Here is a 13,049-nt window from a genome sequence, read left to right on the forward strand (position 1 = left end):
ATAGTAATTTTCAACAAAAGAAAAGCATTTAAAGTTTTAATATAATCATCATATGACAATAAGGAATTACACTTACACAAAAGCATTAATATCGTAACAATTATATATTTAATGAAAATAATCACACATTATTTTTGACATATAAATAAACAAAAGCATACATTTTGAAATACTGTTAGCCATATTAAATTCGGGTTTAGACAAATCGGATGGTTGGTACCTATGCCCAGGGGCGGAGCCAGGATTTTGTTTTCGTGGGGGCAAATTACAAATAGAAAAATTTTCTGATTTTCAATGGGGGCAAAGCAGTAGAATGTTAAAATTTTTTGTGGGGGCAAATTACAAATAAAGTTTTTTTCAAAACTTCTGTCGAGGCAAAGCAGTAGAATGTTAAAAAAAATTTAAAATTATTAATACCTCCCTATTGATTTTAGAAATTCTTGTGGGGGCAATTGCCCCCACTGCCCCCACTGTAAATCCGCCCCTACCTATGCCCAAACCCAACCTGATTTGAGTTAGGTACATTTTTTTTATTTTCCAAACCTACGGTAGGTTCAACCTAGAGGATTCGGGTTTGACCCGCCTAAATTGCAGCGCAATTTCGATGAAAGAGCGCTTATATTGCCACACCAACTTTTACTAATGCCACACCAATTCCTATATAAATGTTTAAAGAATTGCACACAGTGGTGTGACGTTAGCAAAAGTTGGTGGGGCAATAAGAACTCTCTGAAAGAAAAAAAAAAAAAGAAGTGACAAGTGTCTCTCTTCTTGTTTTAGCCGTTAAATTTTGGAAGGACTTGGACGTCCGTTACAACAGCTGCTCAGCAACACGATATAACTCCCTCAGAACTCCAACCAACAGAAAATTGCCACAGGAATACTTTATGACCTAACTTGGAAATGAAGACATAAAGTGGGCCCACTCTCTCTTTCGTTCGAAATCTCAAGAATCGTACGGTGACTGTCGCTTTTAATGTCGACATCCACACATCTTCCTTTTACTGATTTTCTCCTCCTCACCGTCCTAATAATAGAAATAAAAAAAATAAAAATAAGTTAATTACGGATTTGTCCGTTTTACTATGATTACGTGTGAATTATGACCAATACTCTCTCTATAAAAACACAAGACGGTGTGAGACGAGTCTCTGCAACGCTCTCTCTCTTAAGTGTGGAAGATGTGTGGAGGAGCGATAATTTCTGGTCTAATTGCGGCCAAACGTGGCCGGAAACTGACGACACAAGAACTTTGGTCGGAATTAGACACCATTTCTAACCTCCTGGGGTATGATTTCATCAACGATCAAGACTACCCAACAACACAAATGGATAAAAGGGTGGGTTTTTTCCAACCCTAAATCTAAAAAACGGTGAGATTTTTAAATTATAAATTTGGCTAATGTTCTAAATTTTAGGGTCTTTTTTTTTTTGGAATTGTTATTTAGATAACGAAAGAGAAGGCTAAAAGTGCGTTCCGAGTCGTCTCAGAAGAACCCAAATGCAAGAAACAAGGAGAAAGAACTCGGAAGAACGTTTACAGAGGAATCAGACGAAGGCCTTGGGGGAAATGGGCGGCTGAGATTCGCGACCCACAGAAGGGGGTCCGAGTCTGGCTCGGAACTTATAGCACGGCTGAAGAAGCCGCGAAAGCTTATGATGAAGCCGCCAAGCGAATAAGAGGCAACAAAGCTAAGCTCAACTTCTCTGAAAACCCACAATCACCTCCACCCAAGCGACTTCGCTTGGATTCCGAGTCGAATCGTCCGAGTTTTCAACCCACTGGACCAACATCAATGATGGGTTTCCCATTTAAGGAGGAAGTTTGTGAACAAGGGAGTGATGTTGAACTGAAGGAGCGGATATGTAGCTTGGAATCGTTTCTGGAGTTAGAGACTAACACGAGCGAGTCATCAAATAGTGGTGAATCGGAGTCGTCGTTGGATATGTGGTTGTTTGACGACGTTATCGTGTCTCCTCATTTCGTTTACTGAATCAGTAGTTGTACGTAGTGGACTGTGTTGACCAGGTCTTCGTGTTTGCGTTGTTTTTATTTGTATTTGTTTCTGTGTCTGTGTGTGAGTGATTCGGTGCATCAACGATGAATGATAATAAGTTATGTTTTATTGCATCATCAATGGTAAAGTTGGTTAAGAACTTGGACTATGTGGGTTATTATGGTGCATGTATCTATCTACTATCTATATAGATAAAGACCTTTAATAAATTGATGCAGAAAATCAAATATTCGACTAACATCAATAGAAAAAAGAAATATTATAAAAACAGTTAAATGATGATATATTATCATGCACAATTATTTATGTAGGAGAATATACTTGATAATATTCTTTCAAAATTATTTATTATTTGATTTAATTTTAGTTTTCAAATGGATTTACTTGAATTAATACATGATTTTCTTTGAATATTTTTAGGATCGATCGTGTCTTATATTAAGAGGTCAAAGGAGTCTTATATTAGTCTATCTTTTGTTGTTAGAATTGCTTTTAATTTGTATACCATCCAACTTATATTTTGTAGTTGTTACATAGTCGCAGGAGTCATAAAAATTGATAATCATAAGGTGATCAGATTTTGTATATTTTTAAATCAAAATATATAGATCCAAGTAAATGAGAATAATTTTGACGAGACCCCTTTTACGAAAATAACTATGCCATCACCACTAAAAACTCGATGTCGGTCACCTTGAAAATGTCTTGTGCGCACATTTATGGGCTGTCACTCCCATCTTTCTCTTGAACTTGCATAGAAGCATCAAAGCATCAATATATATATATATATATATATATATTGCTGAACTTAGGGTAATTTTGATTTAATTGATTCATAGTCTTGGCCTGTTGGAGAAATTATTAAATTCATCAGGCCAAACAAGATGAGAAATTATCGGAGAAAGCCGTTCTTAAGATTTTAATGTTTAAGAAAGCCATTCTTAAGATTTTGATTTAATTGATTCATAGTGTGTTTGCTTGTACCATCAATGTATAGGGCTTAAAACAGATTGGATATGATTTAGATATGAGTATGTTCATATCCATATCTAAATCTTTTATTCGAATTCATATCTAGATCTGGATCTAACTCAAATCCTAATAGTTAAAATCATATCCGAATTATTTTATTTTCATCTATATCTAGATCTAATCCGATTAAATTAATTGATTCAGGTCGAATAATGTCAAATTATTTTATTTGAAAAAACATAGTAAAATAATGATTTAAACTCAAGGATTTCCATTTTGAAAAGAAATCTTAATCACTATAATCAATTATTGTTGGTTAAAGGAAGATAACTTGAAAAATATAAAAATATAACTTGCAAAATAATATATCATTCAGATCTTGACGGATATAAGAATGGATATGTATCCAATCTAGATCTGACTCAAATCAAGGGACATCAATCCATAACCGAACTATATTTTAATTCATACATACTTTGTGACACCAAACCCTCTAAATTTGGATTCAATGCACTCGAATTTCGGATAAAATCCATCCCATTTTAAGTCCTATCAATATATTAATTTAGAACTTGACTCACCCACCTCAATTTGAGTCATTTGTGAACTATGTATCGTATTTTTTGTTCTTTTGACTACTGCCACTATTGCCATCATACATGACTGTAATGGATTTGGGGTACATTTTCCCTTTTGCACGTGTATCAATTGTTTATTAATGTGTAATTGAACATGAATATTTGGACAAATCCAACAGAATGTATGAAGATATCTTTATAAGACACTGAGACCTATAAATATATGAGCTTCAAGAATCGAAGTTCACAGACAGACATACAATCAAACTGAAGCAAGAAAATTTAGTTTAACTGTGTTATGATTTTCTAAGATTTCTTCTTAAACACTTTTTTTTTTCTCCTATGAAGTAGGATTGATTATGTTTGAATTGTATATAATCCAAAGAATCTTTTTATCAATTTCTTCATTCTTTAATTCTTACATGTTCTCCCCAATATTTGACTAAATATCCACCATTTTAATCTCTAAATGTATGCACACACACAAAAAAATGCCTGCAAATTATGAAAAATGAACCTTTCGGAAGAGCATGTGAAATTCACACCCTTCTAATCAAATCCCCCTCAAGTCAAGAAAGTGGATTAGCACTTTATGTTATTATTATTGATAAAAATCAATCCAAATAGAGCTGTCTAAAACCAAACACTTTGAGACTTTCTCTCTAAAGTTTCTTGGTGTTTTCGATCTTTTAAATCTAGTCATGTGATAGGGAAGAAAAAACAATTTGGACAAACGAAGCACAATGACTTCATCTGATCGACAAGTAGAGAAATCAATGTTTTATATAGAAAAACTGACAGTTATCTTTCAAGCTAAGTAAATCTTAGGCTATTTGTATATCATTCTAAAAAATAATAACCACCGTGACAACAATAACAATAAAGTGGCTAAACAAATCATAGTCCACCTTTTTACTTTGTCCAAAGTCAAGTTTTCTCATAATGAGAGTGAATTCATATAGATTTCACTGTCTCGATTATCTTTTCGGTTTCCTTCTCGCTGTTTTTATATTTTCAACTTGTAATTTTCATCTAATTGAGATTGTAACAGATCTTCTTTGAATATGTTTAAACCATCTCAATCGACTGTCTTTTAATCTATTATTTATTAGAGTTACCAGTATTATATTTTTCTAATGCATTCATTTATTGCTAAGTTTATCTTTTTTAATCTTTCCACACATTCATATTAATATCTTCATCTCTATTACATTCAATTTGTGAACGTGACACTTCCTGATTGTCCAACATTCAGTTCCATAAAACATGATTAGTCATACAACTATCTTATAAAATGACATATCTAATTTGGATTCGTTTTAGGAGATGGCAGATATGAAAAATATATTTAAAAAAAAAACTTTTTTACTATCTATTATTATATTTTATAAAAATAAAAATTAATTAAAAACTATCTAACAAAGGTAGATTAACAAAATTGAACCAAAGTGAGACTCTAACCTAATCAATGTGATAAATTTTATTTCGTTAATGGTTAAGTCATTAAGTGAAATGGTGTACACTTTCATGTAAAAGTACAGTAAATTTTTTTACTTACCACCACCATCTTCATTATTACTTCAATTTGGTAGTTATCTTAATAAGGATTAGTGGCTCAAATTGCAAACAAATGATGGATATAATGCTCTTCGAGAAGGTACATTAAGCATACCATGCACCTTTCTAAAAGATAATCACTTTATCTAATATAATATAGTTATGTCACATCAAACAATAAATTTAATTGATTTATCTAAGTTTTGATTCAAATAAATTTAGATTGCTTCTTTATCTTTAGTTGACTAAATAAGTAAAAGTTGGATGAACAACATGAAACCAAAAAAAAATCATATTTAGTGATTCACTTTTATTTCTTCTCCATTGTCGGGGGTGAAGTACCTGCAAAAAGGCACTTTCATAGATATCTTGAATCGATTTGGTGATTGGTCCTTAGAAAATTTCTTACTATGATGTCACTTGAGAGCCATCATCCTCGAAATATATATAAGGCTCTAAATTATCATAACCTGGATTATACGCATAAAATACGTGTCTAAATGTCTGTTTATTTTATACATCTTGTCCATCAAATATATATATTTTTTAGAATTATGATTTTCTAACTCCCCTCCCCCCTTCTGACATACTCTTATGGTCATACTTTCCTGACGTGGCATGTGCTAGAATTATATATTTTTTCTCGGGATATACAATTGCCCATATGAATGATATGCAATACTTGTGTATCTTAAGAAAAAAAATCTGATTCTAACACATGTCACATCAAGAGAGTATGGCTGGAGAGGACTCATTTCTTTAAGTAAGTACTTATATGAAAAATAGAAGTGATGGAATTTGGATTTAATTTGGACATATTCAAAGAAAATCAATTATAAATCCAATCAAAAGAAATATTCAAATTGAAAATTCTAAACGAATAAGATAAAAATCTAGAAGAATGTGAATTGAACTAGTGAGAGTAGATATAAAACACATTTTTAATAATAGAAGTATTGGCTGTATGCATAATTGAATGGAAGAACATGACATATTTGTTTAGTTAACCCCAAATCCTTAGAATAAGATTTTTGCGATGATTTATACATAATTACAACTTTGTTCAAGTGAACATGGTTAAGGAAATGAATCACTCCTATCTCATCACCATGGACTTAGGCGTTGCCATACATAAATAGATCTTACTGTGTCGTGTGTTCTTTTCTTTTATCTTGTAATGCTTTAGTGATTTGATATTAAGTTTATGTCCACACGTTTCGCTGCTCTAATAAGACAAAGAATAAAAATTGTCAAAAAGTTAGTTGAATTACGTAACTTCAATTATTCCTTTAATTTTTTATAACTTTTTGGATAGGAGAGATATTATTGCCCCTTTTTTTTTTTTAATATATATTGTGTGTGATTCTTATATAAGGATGATACTTAAAAACGATGACCTTGTAGGCTAGAGTTATATATTACCGAGGCCAAATTTGTAGGCATTATAATCATGATTTGGAGCTAGACATGGGGCTCGTGATAATCTCCATCGTTTATCACAGCATGTGTCCATGTCATTAATGGTATAAAAATTTGAACTTCACAACCAGCTTGGGGCTTAAGATTTAGGGGAAAAAATTTGTTCACAGAGCTCACAGAAATCCTAGATCCATCCATCACCTGAATTCACGTGTATTGAATGGCATCCCTAATTTATAAAACTACCTTGCATGCTAGAAGTTGCACGCATCGAGGAGTTTGTGAGCTTTGGGACTCAAAAATAAAAAAAAACCCACTCTAAGATTTACATCATCATCATATAAATTGAAAACTATAACCTTTTCCAACTCTAATGGGTTCCTTTATAATGTGGAAGAATGTATATATCTTCTTCCACTCTTCTCACTTATAAAACCTTAATATGTAGATTTATATATTTTTACCAAATATTAAGTAGCTCCACAACAAGCCTATAATAATATTCAAACACTAAAACAGCACTACTTCTTGACTAAATGAAATGTCAAGGTCGAAATTTCAAACCAAACATTAATGAGTTTGACATGGTGATAAGCCTAATTTTGCATCAAGATGTGCATATTTGACAATGGGTCAACAAGTCAGAAGAGTCAATGCCATCAAGTGATCATGATAAAAATATCGATTTAAAAAAATAAAATCGATTGTTATATAAAATATAAAAAAATTGTTTGAAAGATGAGTTGTACACACTGATGATTGTGAATCGGACTTGTACATGGAGAAAAATCTTGATATAGTTCTCCACATCTTCATATGTATCCTTCAAGAAAAATCTTTAAAAGGCTTAGTATCCTCCCCTCCCCATGACCGTCATCTTAATCATTCCAAGGGCATTTCTTGTGACAAGATGGACATTGGATGGGGTCGTCACAGGTTTTCTGAACATAGGACACGCCTTGGGATGGAGCCAGAGGGAGGGTTCATACAATAGATCCATTAGTTCTCGGTGTTGGTGGTGGGTTTGGGGTATGCACATGTTATGTCACAATGTGTCGTGTGTGTTTGTGGGAAGTCCTCAACATGGTATGCTTGGTGCCAACACAATATGAAAGTCTGTGTGGAGGGCTTTTTGGGCTTCTACTCCTCAAGATGTACATGTTTGTAACTTGATGATGAATTCAACCTTGACTTCCGTTTTTTCTTCGGTGCTACCTTAACTTTTGATGATATAAGGCAAGAAGGTTGAGGCTCCGATGTGATGCCTGCCAAAGATCCCCCAAAAATTAAGTTAGAAATGGTGAAAATGAAAGAAATGTTATAATTGAAAATTGGCGAAGATGATGAAAAGTGAATTACAGAGGGGTTTCTTACTCTTTTTTTTTCTTTTTTGGATTGATTTCTTGTACTCTTTCTAAGTCTTTTAGAGGGGGTTTTATACCCAAATATTTAGGACAAGTGTCAACAACGCGACTGATCTAGATTAGATGCCACCTAAGGCAATAGCTAGACGATGATTGCTGACCTTTTTTGGGTGATTATACCCATACCTCATTAATGTCCTCATCAAGTTTGATTAATAGTATCTTAGTTCTATTTGTAGACACCTGAATTTGAACGGTGACCCATCTATGCAAAGTGCAAAACTTCATAAAAATTAAAATGGGCCTCTAGGCTGAAACCTTCCAAAAATTCACTTATCTTTCTAATAAATAGTCTAGGGCCCCCTCTTGTTTGGCCTATAGCTAGAAACCCACCCTCTCCTAAATCATCATCACACACCCTCTCAACCCAACCCTAATCAAATGCAATTCAACCCAACCCTAACCCAAATACATATTCAACCCACCACCCTAACCCATTAGACTTAAAACTCAACCCTATACACGCACAACCCACCATCAATCCCATTAGACTCAAAACCCAACTGTTATGTCAAGCTTAAGTCTCAATCCAATAATCACAATCAATCATTACAAGTGGACACATGCAACCACATCCTTCACCCTTCCAAAAAAATCTACAACTACTCTTTTACACCCCCATTCTTCTAATCAAAACGCACTTCATTTAACTCACCTAACATTCAATCTATAATCACTCACTTACACCCCAATTCTTCTAATCAAAACCCACCACATTCAATCCATATAACACTTAACCCAAATGAGTTGAAAGATTCAACTCATTTGAATCATAAACAACTCATTTACACCCCTTCCACAAATACCCTTCTACTACTCTCAATTTACACACACCCCTTCTCACAAACCTCACACCATTCTACCTCTTTTCACCTTTTCATCATGTTTTACCCCTAAAAGTTACCCCCAAAAATCTTATAAAACCTCCTCATTTTCAACACAATTTTCCCAAAACTTAAACTCCCTTACTAAGTCTCAACTTTCCCCCCTCTCTCACAATCATCATACTCACATCCACCAATTAGTAAAAAATTTACACCTCTAATATATCAAAATTAAAATCAAGGCTCATCAAGTGAATATCAAGAAAAAATATCAAAGAACAACAACAACAAGGTAGAGGGTGGACAAAGCAAAAAAAAATTATTCTCCATTTTCTCCCTCCAACATTCTCATCTTCTAATTCTCTCATCTTTTTTTTTTATTAGAGCAACCCTAAGATGTAATAGATACCTTCTCCTACTTCCGATAGATTGGACTTCGACTCGGTCAAAAAGGTAGGGGTTGAAAATCTTTTCAAAATATTTATATAAAAAAATCTCTACACTATTGCACATACTAAAAAAGTTTTGAGACTAAGGCCTTCTGCTATTTCCTTATGAAAATGGGCCCTTGACTAAAAAGTATACATTTTTCAAGATTTTCCAAAGGTATGGACCATAAAGGGATCCATTCCTTAATAAGGAAGCCCTTAATGGTTCAAACCGAAATCAAAACCACTCACACTTGATGGCACAAATCGGATTTTTTTGATTTTTTATTTATTTTCTAAAATTTACCGAATTCGAGATTATCACTAATGGTGGAGAGAGCATGGTGCCTAACACCTTTCTTATTCCTTAATATGGACCCCTTTATCTAGATCTAGGATGAACAAATGGACCTTATCCATACGAGAGTAAAAACTAAATAATTTTTTACAAAACTACTTTCCAGATGCCCATTCACAAATTTTTCCAAAAAGGAATAGTGGTGACTCTAAACCCAAGTAGGAGAAATCTTTGGACTCGAAAATCTCATGTCTACACAATTACTGCTGAGTTGTTGAGATTTCTCTAGTTGGGAGTACGTGAGTTAGAGAATGTCTAGATCTCCCTTATTTTGATAAGTACTTAATGATCTCGCAGTAAATCAGATTTAACTCCTTATCTTATTAGGGTGTGGATTCTGAATGTGGCGTCCCGCCAAACGCTAACACAAAACCCTATGTCAGATCTCGAGACACTAGGTGGTGTTTCAAAATTTCGACATGGTTTCCTCTATTTATGTTAGCATTCCAAGGCGTTCAACCTGAACCTGATAAATGATATACATTATTTTGCATATATACCTACAAAATATAATACAAGCGAAAGCTTATATACATCAAATAACGTACGATAGATCAAAGTACGAAAGGATAAATAAAATACAAAATTATACAAAAAAATATCACTTTAACAAAAGTCCTAACACTCAATACAGAATCCATAATACTTATAGACGAACTGACACCACTAGGGGATATATCCCCAGTACTCACCAGGTAACGGATGCTGATCGTCTATTTGACCTATCAGATAGTCATCACTCGTGTTCTACACCTGCCTCACCATGCTCCAGATCTGAAACTAGAAAAATGAAGAATGAAAAGGTGAATAACATTGGTTACCCAGTAGGAAAGCAAATAATTTCTACCAATAATATCTCCTAACATGAACGAATAAGCATACTAAATCATTTTAACATATGCAAAGTTTTACAAAAGAAACTACGATTAACTGGTATATATAACCAAGGATAAGAAATTAAACATTTTAAAACTCACATTACATTCATCAGCAGTACTCATTATAACATTTTCTTTTTATACAAATCTAATTGATCAAATGGAAACATTAAACATGTATTTCATTTTATATATCAAAACAAGGCAACAAATACATAATCCGAATTGGTAGAGTAGTAGAATTAAAGAGTTGGGATTCACGATTGGATCGCTCCCAGTAGGGACATGATGTTACAATTCCTTACTGGCTTTTAATTCCTGATTTTGTGATCGGTTGTTGCACTTAACACGCTTGATTGACCATTTATCTGGCTCAAGCTGGCCATTTGACGTGACAGTAAGCAATGGGTCTCTTTTCGATGTGTCAGAATGTTCGACTACTATAAATTGTTAGTGATCACTAACTAATCATCTTCGTCTATGCCTATCAGACGTGCATGTGATTCCCAAATGTACAATCCATTCGTATACGACCACTTTTATATTATAAGTTCATTGGTAAAGATAAAGAGAAATAAATCCGAATTCTAGTTGTGACTCCACTCTCATACGCGTCCTATACCACGTATGAGCTTAGTGGTCCTTATCATACATTCCAGGATAGTACACCACTCCGGATGATATGACATACTATCACTTTAGGAATTCACAAACTCTTTAACAGCTCACAAAATAGCTACATATATATATCATTTTCATTTGAAAATAAAAGAGAAATGAACAATACAAGGTTGAGAATGGATATCTAATTTCCTACCATGCAATTGTGGCCACTCAGCCTAAAATAAATAACATAACTTGAAGCCTCTAAGCCAATAGAATTTAAATAAACATGCAACCAATCATTATCCCTAGATCTCCTTTCACCAACCTACACACAACATTACAATGTAAAACGTAGACATCACTCCTTGGTCGTATTTCCTACCCATAGCCACTTGTCAGCTTATGGAGCCTGCCATGTGTAGCACTGCTACCACACCACTATCCCAACTAATCACGGACTCAGTTTGGCAAGTGTACGGGGTGTGACATCCCATCTTTTCGGATGTAAAATGCAGACATCACCCCTCGAGTGTGATTCCGACATTTTACCGTTTCATTCTATTTTTTCTCTTTTTTCAATTTTCGTAGTTCTTAATCTTTCAAAAAAAATATTCATTTTTTGATATTCATCAACCCAATATGAGTTCACTGAATATTAAACCATTTTTTCAACTATGAAATTCATTTTTTTAATAACATTGGAAAATACAAAAGTTAGATCAAAATAGGATCCAAGTAGTGCACAGGACCCAACTGACAAAAATAACCCGGTGAAATATCTTACCCACGTATAATTTGTTATAAAATACAATAAAACATATCAAATATGCAAGTTCTTCATTGAATTTGAAATAACCAATTGAATTCTATATTTTTGGAAACATATCACAAATTTTTTTAATAAAATCTTAAATGCAATTTTCATAATCTACGATTACTAATAGAAATTGAGAGTTCCTTACAATCTATGTGCGAAAGGATGGAAGTGCGTGGGCAAAAATCGAGGTGGATCGAACTTCAAGACAGTTGATTTTTGAATTTGACCTAGTAATTTCGAAGATCTCGACACCATCGTCCTTTCTCCCTTCTACGACGGAGGACGATTTGACCCCAAAACAAGTGAAATTCAACGTCGAAGTTACGAAACCCCGTATATATATACGACTGATTTTTAATGATACGAGGTAAAAGAGAAAATGAAATGAAAAGAAGTTGGGTGGGTTTTGTAGATGTCGAAGTTGTAAACCTTTTTTTCTTCTGCGGTGGAAGTCAACGACGGTCCGTTTGCAACGGATCTAAGTTTGAAAATTAAAAAAAAAAAAATCCGTTAGCTGATTTTGGATTGTTTAAAATGAAGATGAATAGTAAAAATATTTAAAAATTTATTTATATAAAATTTTGGGACAATTTCGATATTTTGCCTATTATTTCGTTCGACAATAACTTGACCATCCGGACTCCAAAAGTAACGAGTAAATAATCTATGTTGTATAATTTTTCATTCCAGATCTAATGGTGTGGTCAATTTTTATAAATTATATCTCTAATAAAAATTTACATTTTTGACCCAATGGGACCGTAAAATTGACACCATTTTCGTTTTTAATGATAATCCGACTTTGTAATCTCCAAAAATGATAAATAAATAGTTAATTTTCTATAATTTTTGATTACGAACCCAAGGTGTGATCGAATTTTAAAAATTCTTGCTCTAATAAAAAATCATTATTTTAACCTGGTCCGACTCCATAATCGAGGATTTTACAATTTTTCTGTTCAAACTCGCATTTAAGTGTGTTTACAGGCTAAAGTATATTTTTTGACCATTTTGAATTCAATAGTGAAGTCAAATTTCATTAAAAATGATCAGAAAAAGATACTAAAGTTTTACCCCTAAGTCTCACTTTTAGAATTTTTTCAAAATTTTACTATTTATTTTCCTCGAGATACGAATAAAAAACTTGGGGTTTTACACTGAGTCTAAGCT

At 33.3% G+C, this 13,049-nt stretch overlaps 1 protein-coding gene across 1 annotated transcript; it reads left to right on the plus strand.

Annotated features, from left to right (window-relative positions):
- The first annotated feature begins 1,133 nt into the window (after window positions 1-1,133).
- Window positions 1,134-2,166, plus strand: LOC147396064 (ethylene-responsive transcription factor RAP2-3-like). The gene is made up of 2 exons (XM_086449878.1): window positions 1,134-1,340; window positions 1,449-2,166. Exons 1-2 carry the CDS (start codon window positions 1,182-1,184, stop codon window positions 1,992-1,994), a joined length of 705 nt encoding a protein of 234 aa, XP_086306004.1. The 5' UTR covers window positions 1,134-1,181; the 3' UTR covers window positions 1,995-2,166.
- The last annotated feature ends 10,883 nt before the right edge of the window (window positions 2,167-13,049 follow it).

This window comes from Akebia trifoliata, chromosome 8 (genome assembly GCF_017979445.1).
Source record: "Akebia trifoliata isolate Shusen 1 chromosome 8, ASM1797944v1, whole genome shotgun sequence".
Classification (NCBI taxonomy): domain Eukaryota; kingdom Viridiplantae; phylum Streptophyta; class Magnoliopsida; order Ranunculales; family Lardizabalaceae; genus Akebia; species Akebia trifoliata.